Source organism: Microchirus variegatus (assembly GCF_963457635.1).
Source record: "Microchirus variegatus genome assembly, chromosome: 10".
NCBI lineage: Eukaryota > Metazoa > Chordata > Actinopteri > Pleuronectiformes > Soleidae > Microchirus > Microchirus variegatus.
In genome coordinates this window covers 12,612,026-12,627,616 of record NC_139811.1, presented here as the reverse complement: position 1 = coordinate 12,627,616, position 15,591 = coordinate 12,612,026, and the positions used below count along the sequence as shown (strand labels likewise).

Here is a 15,591-nt window from a genome sequence, read left to right as displayed (position 1 = left end):
TATGCCCCCCCTTAGGATGAAGAAAACATTTCGAGCCCCCCCACACATCTGTGGCTATAAATAGTATAATTTGTCTATAAAATTGCTATGTACACCTCTGCATAACATTGTGTGCTTATTAAGATTAAAGAAAACTAAATATAGATCAACTTACAACAAATAATAACTTTATTAACATGTGTATTTTAGTATGTAACAGAAAAGAAAAGTGCATCAATTTGTGGATGTGGATGTGCAATTACATTTTATTCTAGTACAGCAAAAACGGCATGTTCCCCGGGGTCACATGTGCACCACGATGCTGGGGGGGGGGGGGGGGGTGGCCCAGGGGTTCCCGCCCTACTATTTGAGAAGGACTGGTTTATATCAAGGTATGTTTGTGTTACAGCAGCACACAAAAATAAAGTATTAAAGAGGATATAAAAACACCCTAGCCACACAAGGATAACATGCTCCACAACACAGATCACATATAATCACTGTGTAGAAATGTGTCTGTGGTTTCAGCTCATAATTTAAAAAAAACACTATGAACTTTAGTTTATTATTTGATTTGTATATTATATATATTTTTTTCTCTATCATGAAAACCTTTTTGGCCAAATTATTCAGCACTGAATTATATTCACATTCCATCGACATGTGTCAAATATTTTTAAAGGTGCCATATGTGTGGCCAAAAACAGTTACTATATTCAAATTCAAAATACAGAGGTCTTTTAGGTTTCATTTTCTGACGTAACTGGCAACCCGTTTTTGTTCGGCAGCTGAGACTCTACTGACTACAATGATTGGTAGACGGCAGTAGGTGGCACCACATGCCAAAACATAAACATGATTTGCAGTCTGCAAAATATTTTTTTAATGCAAATATTTTGGCTGTACTGTTGTTGTTGTTGGTGAGTTCAGTTTGTTATATGAACATTATTCCTGAGTCTCTGTGACATTAGGAGGATTTTATGGCCAGTTGCTTTAGATTTATGACATAATGCACCTTTAATGTTTCTCATAACATACAAACTCAGGGTATTTTTAAAAGTCAAATAATCAAAGAGAAGCTGAGAGTCTGTGGAGTGCGGAATTCATCCATGAAACCTATTAAAAATGTATTAACAATTTAACAAAGTACAACAACATAATTCATAAGTAGACTGAAGGAGTCAAACTCATAGGCTGAGGCCTCATTAACTTTACAGTAGCTGTAAACTCTGTCCTAGATGTAAACAACGCTGGTGCTGAAACAAACAATGAATTTCTTTAATAGCATATGTATTAATTATTTAAATTATTATTATAATTTCCCTAAGGCATTGCTAGTTTAACAGTTATAATGCAAAACTGACACAAGCCTATAGTGTGTGTTCATATCTTATATTCTCTGACGTGTGTCATTTTACAAAGGAATATAACGTAGATAAAATAAAAAACATTTTTCAAACAACTGTTTAATTTTAATTTACGATTTATTTTACACAGCATTACATTTAAATTTAAAACCAGTATGACAAAAAACTATAAATATATAAAGTACACACAGAGAGAGATAGAGAATTACATGGATTTACATTGCTGTGCAAATTATTCTCTTAAAAGTAGGAGCAGCAGCAGAAGGAGACGTTTCACCATCTCTGTTTTCCTGCAGATTAAAATAAACAAAATAAACCTTCAACACTGCAAAAGGTTTTTGAAGCTAATGCAGCTGCCAATACACTTCTGCTTTTAAGCGGCTGTTTAACGGACATTTAGGAATGTTAACACGTTATTATTAGTAGTAGTCGTAAATGGTGGAGATATAGCTGAAGACGTGCAAAGGAAAGTGAGGAAGGACGCAGCAATGCAACACTATGGATGACAGCTGATGTGGAACACTAAAGGAAAAGAAGAAGAGGTTAGTATTGGCCCACAATATTATAGACGGCCTACACTGTCATCTACTATACGTTGTAAATAGGCTGGAGTCTACTTTAGTGTTTGTTAAGAAGCTCTGCAAGCTTACCAAAAGACTACTGATTTTTTTTAAACATTTTCTCTGTTACATGTATTCTGTTAATGCTCAGCAGGTCAAAGGTTAGAGAACGACCATGTATGTAAAACAGGCACCTGAAAAGTGTATAATAACTTTGTTTTCCTTCCTTATATATGAATTATATCATCTTCGAGTACATGCACGTTTGATTAATGGAGGACTACTTTTAAGCTACTGTGTGAGTTTTTGTGTGTGTGTGTGTGTGTTTTTTTATCAACCATAAACAGTCAGTTTCATATCCGCTTGTGGACGTGGATGACTTTTTGACAAGATGGACAGCGATGCTCCACGTCTTTACAGGAATCAACGCAGAACGGGATGCAGCAGCACACAACACACCTACAAGAGTCAGACAAAAGACAGTCGTGATGTTTACATCCATTTAAAATGATAATCTACAAGAGCGTATAATGGGCAGCAAGTTCCTAATTAAAACATTGCTTTACCCCAAAACGGTGAGGCCGCCACAAATGGCCCAGGTCAACAGGCCTGGCGTGTGCTCCGTCGTAGTCATCACAGTCTGACTGCAGTGGGGACACACAGTTTGTCCCGGGACATCATGTAGTGAAGGGGAAACTATCACATGAGTCACTGTGAATGAGATATATTTACATGTCAAGGATGCAATATGTTGTTAGGACCAGCAGAGGCCGCACAACAAATGTAATAACTTGGAGTCTGGTGATTTCCCTGCCAGTGGTAACAGTAAGTCAAGATTATTTTAAGTAAGAATTTCATCTAACATTGATTTCTGTTCCTCAATTTGAATTGTAGGTCTTCTATTTCCTGTTTTATGTTTCTATAATATAAAAACAAATTATGTTGTCTATGTCATTAAAAATGTACATTCTATTGAGTAAAGCAATCGGAGGAAGCAATGCACTGGGACGTTATGTTGTTGCAGTTATTCAGGTAAGATATGTAATATAAAGATTTTTTTTCCCCCTAATATATTTACATTTCAAGGAAGCAATGTCTTTTAAAGACCAGCAGAGGCTGCACAACAAATGTTATGACTTGGAGTCTGGTGATTTCCCTGCTAATGGTACATTATGTTGGAATCAGTGCAGTTTGCATCACACTCTTGATGTTTTGCATTAAAAAGTTGTGTGCACATATTTTAGGACATGGCCCAACAACATCATGAATTTTTACTGGGCTATTTAAAGTGCAGTGTGTGTTTTCTTGGATAACAAGCATCTCCTCACCTGGTGTGATCGGTGCAGCTTGGCCTGGAGCAAAAAGAAGAACAAGGTGAGAGTTGGAACGCAACGGGAAGAAAAGCATTCAACAGATCACGCTTCAGTGAGAATCAACATATAAGGGCTCAAAACACACACATGTACACTAATAAATCAAGATAAAAACAATTTTTTTTAATAATTTCAATTTTAACTTCAGCAGTAACCACAGACGCATACCTCCTTGGTACGCAACAGGTGGAGGTTCAGCCATCCCATAGTTCATTGGCAGTCCAGGATATGGGGGAACTGAATCATGTGGTGCGTTGCCTTTTTCCATATTCAGATTTCCTGACTGGACATAAGTGAAATGGGTATTGTTCATTTATTTTAGTTGCTGAACTGGTTTTCAGGTGGATACAACAGCAGTGCATTTAACTCAGTCACTGTCATGAGTCAAAGAAAAAAAAACAGCCTCTTTATACAGTAGTGGAGCAGCCTAATTCACTTTTGCAGGGCATGGTCAACTACACGTCATCTAAATGACGTCATGGAAGCATTAGACATGAGACAAATCAATGTGCTAATATAATATAATATAATATGATATAATGTGATATAATATAATATAATATAATATAATTTATATTCATTTGCTAAGTGGTAGAGGTGGGGCAGGGGATCTCACAAAAGCACTTGCCCAGATTGTCTTTCAGTAACGCAAGCGGGATTCAATTAGTCCAACATGTCATTCTTGTGTTTACATTAAAATTGGTTGATTAGGATTTGTCAGCTGTTTTTTGCCGAGCCGCCTGTATTTTATTTTTATGTCGTTTTCCGTCTGTTGCTCACAGTGAACAGACACGGTCGGTCCTGCAAGCCTCCCTCTGTCTCCTCATAAATCCATCCTAACCTGATTAGAGCAACATGAGCCACATGCACTCATGAAGGAATTTCATTCCTGACCATCGTTAGTGAGCCTGTGCCACACCCTGTTTTTGTTTTGGACAGTGTGGCTGAATACATGCGTGCCAGACAAATATAATCAAATTGAATCAAACCATATCAAATCAAATAAAAATGTACCACTAAATTAGTGATTTTATAGTCTAATTTGTTCCACAGTGATGGGTTGTACTACTAAATTTGTTTTTTTTTTTCTTACACAAACTCTTAATTCATATGTTTATAAACAAAATGACAATATGAAGTCATGAAAACACAACTAATAAGTTGTAAACAAAAAAAAAATACAAATAAAATTACCTACCTGTGATTCAGCACAAATCTCGTCTGGAGGTGCCGGGTTAAGAGTGATGTAAGTAGAAGGATAGTAAAACCAAGTGGTAACAAAAGAAGAATGTAATGAGGATAGAACAGGAGACAGATTTCAATGATTGTAAACCTAACCAGAGGATGGAGTGTATTTTCTCTCCTCCAACCCAGAGATACTGATGTACTATGCCTCCTCCCTTTGCTCCTCCCATTTTTGCACGTGATGGGAGAGCCAGAGTGCAATTATATCATAGTCTTGGTTTAAATTGAGGGGATGGAGATGCAGGTTCAGTAACAACAAAGTGTTGCTTTTGCATGGGAGAGAGCAGATATGATGTAGAACATGTGTAGTAAAATGATAGGAAATAGCTGTCAATCACCAGCTCTGTCACAAAACATAGTCAATGATAAAATAATTTAGCTGCACTGCAGAATACTCTGAATGAAACTGGCAGGCTATGTGGCTATAGACAGAGCAAAAGTATTCATATATTCATTCTCGGGTATCGCTTTTGTTTCTTTAGCTGTTTGTCATTAAAACACAATAAATACACAAACCATGAAGCGAGTTCAGTGAGCAAAAGTTGCAGCGTCCGGATCACCGTGACCCGGTTATTTTTTTACTTCGTGTAATTTGTAAAAGTACACATTTGCAACACATCTGTATTCAGGATTTCACATCTCAGTCTAGTCCTTTACTACACTGTGTGTAAATGTTTTGGATATTGTGCATTCTTATCTTATTTTTATTCTTAGCTATACTTTATTACTTACTCTACTTTAGAGTGTAATTTAATTACATTTTTTTACCATATAGTATTTTATTTTATTCTAGTCTTACTTATACTTAGAGTGTGATTTTTTACCATATTGTATTTTATTTTATCCTATTTTTACTCTTATCTTTACGTTGTCTTTCTCATTACTTATTATGCCCTTGCACATTTCTGCACCTCTTGTCACCTTAACTGAGCTGTTGTGAATGTGTGTGTCCACCCCCCCCCCCCCCCGGAATAAAGTCATTCAATTCAAGTGCAATTCAAAAAAGTACAAACAAAGTTCCCTCAGCGTGTTGTTGTCGTTCCCGCATGGCATGAATCATGTACAGATAAAGGAAATAAGCAGAGGAAGTGGAATGAAAGCAGAACTTTCAGGTGCAGTATTGAAATGGAAGTAGATGAGTAGATTAATGATTTTGTTGTCCAACTAATCTGAAACTTCTTGTTTTTCACTTTGGTGTTCCCTGCTCACTGGTTTTTAGTAACGAACCACAAGAAGCTCTCTCTCTCACACCACAAATGAATCAACTTGATTAAGCCTTACAGCAATTGTAAGACACATTTTGTCTGGACATTCTCTTTCACACACTGAGTGAGTGTGAGTCAAACACATGACTTTGACACATGAAGGCTTGGTGACAATTAGCTAGGGTTTGAGGACACTCACAGGTCATAGGACTATCACAAGAATATTACCCAACTTATCTGGAATGCATCGCAAAGCAGCCTCGATAATACAGCCAGACTTTGGATAGTGCTGTTCATCTGTCGTTCATCTTCTACCATAGAATAAGATGAATGAATGAATGAAGAGTCACGACAGGAGCTGGAGCCAATATCAGCTGACATAGTGGGAAAGTGTGGTTACACACAGAAGTAATTCTGTTTTAGGGCAATCCAATGAAACTTGCTGGGATTATTATAGTCACTAACCACCATAGATGGGAGTAAGTCACACATATGCAAGTCTCAAGTCTTAACCTTCAAGTCTCAAGCAAGTCCAATGTCATTCTTGCAAGAATAAAGCAAGTCAAGTCGAGTTGAATTAAGCAATTTGCAAGTCAAGTCGTATGAATATCAGAAAATATGAAGATGATTTCCCAGATATTCCACATTTAAATGTGGTATATTGTACACAATATCGCAAATGCGGACACCCAATGTTTTCTGTGCTTTTCTCTAAAAATAAATAATAATAAAATGAAAAATAATAATACCAAAACAATTATTGTAACTTTCTCAATATTTGAGAAAATGTAAGTATTCCACAAGTCAAATCACTTAAGAGTCATGAGTGTCAAGAGAGTCTTTTACCAGCCTTAGTCAAGCAAGTCTCAAGTACTTAAATTTGCTCGACTCAAGTCCCCCACCACCCCTGGCAACCATGGTAGTGGCTAAAAGTATGTTTGCAGGAAGGAATAATGCGGCAGGCTTCCACACTGTCTTTAATCCTATTCATCTTGTTTGTAGTGTGCTATCGTTGCATAATCGATCAAAGCCAGTCATTGCACCACCTACTGGCAACAGGAAATATGCCCACATATACTGTTTCATTTATCTTTCAGGGTGTGGCCTCCATTGGCTATACTCTGACATAACAAATTAGCGGTGGCCTCTCTCTCTCTGGCCACACAACGGTGATTGTGGTCCCTACACACTCTGACATGCATGTGAGGGCCCGTTTAGTACTGATCTTTTTTCTTTTTTTTTACTTCCAAGATGGTAAACTGTGGTAAGAGCTGGAGATTCAGTGTTGCAATACATCAAAGGGGGAACAGGTTTTTGGACACTTGTCAGAGTGAAGAGACCGTGGTACTCCCTACACTGTTAGAAATAAGGGTTCCAAAAGGGTCCTTCTACAAGGGCTGAGGTTCTACCTGGAACCATTTGCATCTGAAAAACCCTTTCCCGAAGAAAGGGTTTTTCAAGGGTTCCTGGTAACACTAACGAGAACTAAACAAGAAAGTCAAACACTTGAATGAAACTTCACCATGTTTCACTGCTCCAAACAATGACATAATCCAAATGCAATTGTATTGACTATTAATGTGCCCACTAATTGTTGGTCAAATACAAGACGTGGTAGCTGTCCCACTTATAGTTTTACCACCTTTTTTCTGTTTCATTTTTGTCTCACTGATCCTTCTGACTTGATCATTTGTCATCATCAGCTCCTCGTCCTGCTTTACCCCAAACCAGGCTCCAGAGAGAAGGTATTGTCTCTGCTGGTGGAAAATGACAAAATGGGTTTGGGATTAAACAGAAAATAGAAATGCTAGGTATGTCTATTTACAGTACATATTACTGGATATTGTTTATACAGATCTGAAAGCAACAGCTCAATTTATTTCGCTCAAACAGCTGTAGAGTCCCAAAAGGCGTTCAGCATAACAACCAATGTTTAAGTTATGATAACATGGACCAGGACACTGGTTTAAAATAGTTGTCCCTTGGGGTTCCTTGGTAGCCAATAGAATCTTCACACACGTATGGGTCAGGATTTTGGCCCATGTTCTAATTTGGACATGTGCAAATGTGACTCGTCAGGGTTTAAATAGACTTGCAAGTAGAACAACCTTCAGAACCGAATGGCGTTGATTTGTAGAGCTTGTTCTTTGCATCTTTGCTCTGTTTTTCTTTGCGAGTTAACACACAGAGTCCTGTCCAATATGAAGGGGTGTATCCTCCATATGGAACCTTATAAAAACGTTCTAATTATAATATAGACAAAACAACACAACAAAACTAGACCCTCCTCCTTAGCTGCACTCATTGTTGCTCGCAAATCAAACTTCCTTCCTCGCTTCTTAGTCTACACCAGAGAATGATTTTAAATACAATGTAACCTTGAGGTTGTTCATAACTTTGCTCTGACAGTAGTGAATGAAAGGTTGGTGGTTGCACAGACTTGTACTTGTACAGAGCATGCTGAATGATGACCGCACTCAGTGAGTGTTGATGCTTCCAAAAACCCATTTCCATTTGAAGCTAATTGATTTCAGATTGCACTTAATGTGGCAGATGCTCCCTGCGATCAAACAAATGGAGTGGAAGTGGGGTGAGAGGTGGTTCGAGGCGGGGCCAATATGTACCATCTTACCACAGATGTTGTTCTCATGCATGACAGGAAACACGGTGAGGAAGTGCAGTCCATAGACTGAAAATCAATCTATGAAAAATGGTTGTAATCGCTGGGTCCATAAAGTGAAGCCAAAGCAACAGTTTCTGAAACCTGTATGATCTCGATTGGCCATCAGGGGGTGATTCCACGGAGGTGCAAAAAGACTGAGGTGACTTGATTTATAATGTCAGTGAAACACTTTCCTGAGCAGTTCATGGTCGGTCATGAAAACACATTAGTCCAACCAAAATGCAGCTCGTCTTAATCGGACTAACATACCTGGATAATGTGATGTGATAACGTTCCCTCAACTTGCTTCCTATTCCTGCTTCCTAAACCAAGTTTTCATCTTCATTATTTTTTTTTTAGAAATGTTTTGTTCGCAAATTCCTAATTTTCCAGTAATTTTGGAGCATTTTTATATGGTCTCCTCATGATCCTTTTCTTTCATTTTGTTAGACATGACACAGTTTAAAATAAAAGAACACTACCCTAATGTGTCATGTATTGTCATATTTTGATATATTTTGATGACAAGTACTTTTTATTGGGTGTATTTATTATCTCGGGTAAAAATCACCTGGCCTTAGTGATTTGAGCGACAGTTTTCTAGGGTTAAGCTGCTGCGGCACCATCTCAACTCACTCTGAGGTCTAAGAACAGGTTGCTTTTAGACGTTTTCAGGTTTGTACGCAAGCTCACACACACGCTTTTTAGAAAAACAAATTGTAACTTTTTCAATATTTGAGAAAATGTAAATATTCCATAAGTCAAGTCTAAATCGAATCTGAAGTCTTGAGTGTCCAATCAAGTCGAGTCTGTAGCTGCCCCTAAACTTTGGAATGTTTAACCCTTGGATATTAAATCTCCCCCACAATCGAGCATTTTAACTCACTTTTAAAAACCCACCTCTTTTCCTTGGCCTCCACTTCAGGATAAAAACAGTCAACCCGGACACTTCTATCTAGATTTTGCCATTTTATGATTTTACTATGTTACTATTTTACTGTTTTACTTTAAGGTTTTTAATGACGTTTTGTTTTATACCTTTTATGTTGCCGTGCCTTTACCTCTGTAAAGCACTATGGTCAGCATTGGTTGTTTTTAAATGCTGACTTGACTTGAGCGTCCATCTCGCCGCTGTTCGCTGTTTGTTTTTCTGTGACACAAAGGTCAACAGGAAACTGATTCAATACGCACTGGCTTATAGAGGGATACAGCGCCACCTACGGAGGAGGAGTCAGACGTACATGGCCAATAAATCCAAACTGTGCATGTAAACGTAGAGATTGACTAATCCCATTTCCTTTTCAATACAGCATGATATCTATTTGATAAAATGTGATAAAGCATAGCATGTGTATTTGCTCATTTGCAGTTTGTGTTCATTCAGTTGATGGTTTAAACACTTTATTATTTAATATATTTGTTTTCATACATCATGTTCGTGTTGGCACGTTTATCGCCTACATATTCACAAGGTAAAATGTATTGCGTAACCTCTAGAATCAGCCAGCATAGTTCTTCTCACATTTACCTAAGCTTAGGTCCTGCCTGCCTGTTATTGGTTAGTTGAGTGACATGTGACAGGTAGTCAGGAAGTTGTGGTATACGTATTGAAGCAAGGACACCATGTGATTGAGAGCTACTACTGTAAAATAGATGCTTATGTAAATGGAAATGCGGTGAACAAGCTCTGCTGAGTCCAGGCCCCTGCACCCCTGCACAATTGCAAATACGGTTACAATAGAAGATTTAATAAAAATGCCATTGATTATGCTTTGACAGAAATATACGATATTTGGTTCTTGAATATGCATGGAAATATAAGACACTTGGCAAATAACTACTGTACATTCACAACTGGAGAAAAAAGAGCAATTCATTCGTCAACTGGCACCAATTAATTTCACATTGTTTAAAAAAACATGTTTGAATTCCATCCATCCATCCATCCATAGTCTACCACTTTATCCTCCACAGGAGGCTTGCGGGGGGTGCTGTGCTAATCATAGTACGAAAGGCGGGTTACACCCTTGACAGTTCGCCAGGCCATCTCACGGACACATATAGAGACAAACAACTATTCAACCAATCACTCTCACACTCACACCTACGGTCAATTTATAGTGTCCAATTTATCTAATCCCCAGATTGCAAGTTTTTGGACTGTGGGAGGAAGCCGGAGAACCCGGAGATGGTTTGATTTAACATCTACAAATGATAATACTTCATAATATCTGAAAATATAACTCCTATTAAGATACCTATAATCACATGTTATTACAGTTCATATAAATTCATAGAGTTCAATAATGAACAATCGGTACAAGATTGTAAGTGCCTTTTCAAATAATAATGATCCATACATCAGGGATCGTTTCACATCCGCTTGTATATGTAGACGGTTCTGTTGCAAGATGAACAACGATGCTCTACATCTTGGCAGGAGTCAACGCAGAATGGGATGAAGCAGCAAAGAAAACACCTGTAGGAGTCAAAACAAAGAGTCTTATTAGAGGACCATTAGGTTGGGAGCGATTGATCTGTAATGTCACGTTCACAGTTAAAACGCCCACGTTTTTCAACAACAAATGGAAACCGCACATGCATCGGGTTTCTTCTCAAAAGATTGTCTTTACCCGAAGAGGGCGAGGCCGCCACAAATGGCCCAGGTCAACAGGCCCGGTGTGTGCGCCGTCCTGGTGACCACAGTCTGATTGCAGTGGGGACACACAGTTTGTCCTGGGCTGTCATGGAGTGTAGGTGTTATCACCACATGGGTCACTGGAGATGAGGAACGAACAGTACATCAAATATTAAATGAGTGCGGTGGCAGCAGTCCTCTTCCCTTTTCGAGATCCATTTCTCACAAAAGATGCACAGGAAGCTGCTCTAAACACACTCTGTTGCCAGTAGTTACCAGTTTAATGAACGCCATCTCTGACTGCACATAATGTGCGGTAATTTCACCCACTGTACAACGACAATGTCTGTCTGTCTGTTAGTTAGCAACATAACTCGAAGTCACGGACCAATTTGGATGACATTTTCAGGAAATGTCCGCAATGGGACTAGGAACAAGTGATTAAATTTTGGGCGTGATCCGTAGTCGCCATCACTGGTTACAACACTCGTTTTATCTGTTGCCAAAATATCAATGCTAAGAGTAGATTTTCAAAAGTCCAAAAGTAAGGGGGGGCTGAGCTGCCTTGGCGGAGGTCTGCGCTCTCTGAGTGCTTTTCTAGTTTCAAAATAAAAAGGCCAAATGAATGATAATGTTTGCAATTTGAGAGCAACTTACTAACTCTAGCTGATCACACCATGGTAGGGATAAATAGTGACCTCTGCCGAAGACATAAGACATTAACGGCGGGGATTTTGAGATGCGTCGGTAGAAAAAGTGCTGTTATCAATGATAACATCGACCCCTCTGTAGTCATGTTGTTTGAGCTTTGCCTGTTGAGACATGGCCGAGTATCCGACGCGAAAAGGCCTATACTGTGCATGTAAAGACAATTTTTGGACGAAAGAAAAAGGAAAAAGACACCAGATATCACAGCTAAATGCCGAACTGTAACCCTAAATTTATCTAAAACCTACCAACAAGTGTTGAGGACTTGTTTGTGGCAGAATGTGTCCACACAACCTACCACAAACATGTACACACACACACACACACACACACACACACACACATACACAGACAATAGCTTTTTGTTAAGTACACAGGGAACAAATGTCTATTCTTCGGATCAGTTTGGATGAAAGCCGATGACTTCGCCCCCATGATTTTGCTCCACGACTCACAGATGTGTTTCAATTGTTGATCATTAATGCATGTGGCCTGAATGCCATGATATACGGTGCAACATGTGAATGTCTACTGGGTTTTATGATATGTGTAGTATTGGACAAGAAGCATCTCCTCACCTGTTTGGGCAGGTGCAGCTGCGACTGGACCATAATAAGAAGGTGACACTTCAGAAAAGCAAGAAAAGAAGGTTCAGAACAGATATTCCAGCAGTGTTCCCTTCACAAAATACATTAACTTGTTTTATGTAATAGTGAGTAATGTTAACTGTTTCTTTTCTTTGTGTATGTAAAAAGTGTTGTACAAACAAAAGTGTTTTCCCACAGACAAGAGTATCAAATAAAGAGGTCAGGCCTCACAAAGACAAACACTACCTCAGTTAATCTCACACATTAAGAGCATTCCTGTTTCATTTCAGCAGTGACTTTATGAACAGACCTCCTTGGTATGCACCAGCTGGAGGTGGTGCATGTGGGTAACCAGCAGGAGGTGGTGCAGGTGAGTAACCAGCAGGAGGTGCAGGTGAGTAACCAGCTGGAGGTGCAGGTGAGTAACCAGCTGGAGGTCCAGGTGTGTAGCCTTGTGGAGGATAAGGTGCCCCGTAGTTCATTGGTGGTCCAGGGTAGGGTGGAGCCGATTCATTTGGTGGGTATCCTTTTTCCATTCTTGGATTTTTTTCTGACTGGATAAAGGAAAATGTGAAATATGATTCCAGTTAAATAACAGTGTAGGTTTGACACAATATAACACTGCGTTTTTAGAATGTTAAATAGTTGCATCTGTAAGAACACATGATCATTAATTTTCATAAGTGAAAGTTACATTGTGCTTTACGAAAAAAAAAAAAGAAGTGAAACAATCAAAGACAGTGCATTTGCGTTTTTTTCAGTTGAACCACAACCAACATTTTCCACTGAAGAGGAACCTGATGGACATGTACTTTCCCACATCACGCATTTCATGTGCTCACATGACCCCCAAATCTAATTTCTCTCCACCTGCTTCCTGTTTGTTCTAGAATTGATTTAAAATGTTACCGGATCACTTTAAAAGTTTTCCTGAAAAGCTGTGAAGCAGAAAGTGTCCATCCTAACGTCGAGGCTTCGATTCGAGACCATATACCTTGGGAGATGAGGCTCAGTGGAATATTTTAAATCCCTTCAAACAGACTTTTACTTGCCTTTTAACCGTTTGTTCTTTTATCTCTGGATTTAAGTGTTACTATTTTGGCATTCGTTTGCTCTTACTCCTAATAATAATAATCATGAATAGTATTATTATTGTTATTTCCAGAGGGCCACACAGTGGAACCGTGGTTAGAACTATTGCCTCAGAGCAAGAAATTTGCTGGTCTACGTCCTGGTTAATTGACCACTCTAAATTGCCCATAGGCATACTGTCCAGGCTGTATCCCAACCTTTTGCCCTATGTCAGGTGGGACCAGTAGCCCCATGACCTACATGTGGAGGATAACGCGGCAGCTATGAATGAATGAATGAATACTTTCCATCTCTGCTTGCTTTTGTTTGATGTCTTCCTGCTTTTATTGGTAATTTGCTTTCATTTATTTAGATTATTGGTGATCTGCGTTGTTTTGTTATAATTATGATGATGATGATTATTATTATTATTATGTGAGAATTAATTACACACTAATTGCTGCTGTTGCTATATACCTCTAAAACGCAGTGATGTAAAATTAGCATAAAAATGGAAATGTCTTTACCTTAAGTTGGAATATAGTCATTTTAACTAAAAAAAAAATGTTTATATTGCAAAATAAAGTCAGGAAGCAGGATGTTATTTGCTTAGTGGGATCAGTCAGCATGAACACACACATCCTCTCTCAGTGAAAGTAGTGCATCTTAAAATATTTTGAGTGCACTTTGTATTCATCATAGTGAGCAGACACAGACAAAAAGACCATAAATCCATTCTAACTCAATAACAGCTAGTCAGTGAGTCTCATGCACAGATGACCACAGTCTTCATAGAGTATATGCCACACCCTGGTTTGTTTGGACATTGCATGAATGAAAGGATAAGGCATAAAAGAAAATGTGAACGTTAAAAAAAACATTCATACAATTGAATATATTCCACAGAGGTGCGACGTTTCAGCTAAATAAGGGACAGGCCATGTTTCTTCCTCACACAAAGCCATACAGTAATAGGTCAAGATTACATAACGTGTAAATTTAGACTGACCTACCCAAGACTTTTCACCAATATAATGTTCTCTCCTGGAGCTGCCTGGTCCTGTGTGACAAAGGGAGAAGGACAACAGTAAACCAACGGAAGCGCCAACAGAGGAAAAACTGAGAATATGGTACAATTAGTCACGATTGCAACAGCGAGTGTAAAACTAGAGGAGGGATAGCTCCGGGAACTGTGTCACGTCTCCTCCCCCACATTCTCCTCCCATTTCCCATGTGATTCTGTGAGCCAAAAGAAAGGTAATAGCTCACTTCCCCAGTGTTTGCTTAGAAAATGCTTAAGTAATGATAGGCACTGTAATAAGAGCTGGATAAGTCAGAAATCAAAGTAAAAGGGGAAGAGATGTAGGATCCCTTAGAACAAAATGTTCCTTTGTTTGAAGACCCTGGCATTGAACAGAGTTTCAGAGTTAATCGCTTTAAAACACACAAATGTGACACAAATGTTCATGACAAAAGACATTCTTACGTACAATAAGTTTGTCTCCATTTTATTATTGTCTAACCAGTCTAAAAGTGACTGGAAATGAACCCACAAGGTTGTTTTCTTTATTTCAAGTGCGTGGTTGAAAAGAAAAAAAAACCTTCAGTTTCCACCGAAAGCTTGACACCACATAGCTGTTTCGATTCTGTTAAAGACCATGTCAGTGTGGGTAATCACATTACCATGACAAATGAACATCGGCAGGAAATGGCCTGACTAAATAAGTGGCATTTTGTGTTGCAGTCTTCTAAGTTTCAGCCCTGTAGCCCATCTTCTGCAGCATCACTTTTACAAACTTTATTTGTTGTTAAAATTCTAATGATTTATTTTGTTTTGACATCACGAATACTGTTCCAATTTAGGATTCACAAAGTTTTTAGTCACATACCCACAAAGCTCATTCATGGATTATTCCCCACAATATATATATATATATTTTTTTTAAAGTAAGAGAATACATCTATGTTTTATTTCTCTGTCATTAGTCTCAGACCCCACATGCATATTCACATAGAAATGTAATACTGAGTGAATTTATGATGAAGTGAAAACAGGCTTACAGTCAGAAGACAAGATGGCCAGATGGACGTTTTCAGAAAGGAATCCAGAAACAGGCAACCCACAAGGCAAATGCACACAACGCTAAAGAAAACAAAAGATAAACTAAAAAGATGGTAGAAAATCCACTGAGAGAC

The 15,591-nt window shown here is 38.5% G+C and overlaps 1 protein-coding gene across 1 annotated transcript; it reads right to left on the bottom strand.

The window, feature by feature from the left end:
- Positions 1–9,826: 9,826 nt before the first annotated feature.
- On the bottom strand, positions 9,827–15,591 carry LOC310932655 (lipopolysaccharide-induced tumor necrosis factor-alpha factor homolog). The gene is made up of 6 exons (XM_083895985.1): positions 15,457–15,591; positions 14,409–14,455; positions 12,635–12,878; positions 12,316–12,363; positions 11,025–11,169; positions 9,827–10,870 (listed from the first exon to the last, which is right to left on the bottom strand). Exons 3-6 carry the CDS (start codon positions 12,858–12,860, stop codon positions 10,765–10,767), a joined length of 525 nt encoding a protein of 174 aa, XP_083752111.1. The 5' UTR covers positions 12,861–12,878; positions 14,409–14,455; positions 15,457–15,591; the 3' UTR covers positions 9,827–10,764.

Bases quoted from the DNA above. Each gene is read 5' to 3' on its own strand.
- LOC310932655 (XM_083895985.1), bottom strand. From the start codon at position 12,860: ATGGAAAAAGGATACCCACCAAATGAATCGGCTCCACCCTACCCTGGA. The intron at 12,364-12,634 runs GTCTGTTCATAA...GCTTTTCTGAAG, and splicing joins AGCTGGTGCATACCAAGGAG to TGTCACCTTCTTATTATGGT. The intron at 11,170-12,315 runs GTGAGGAGATGC...CCTCATCTCCAG, and splicing joins AGCTGCACCTGCCCAAACAG to TGACCCATGTGGTGATAACA.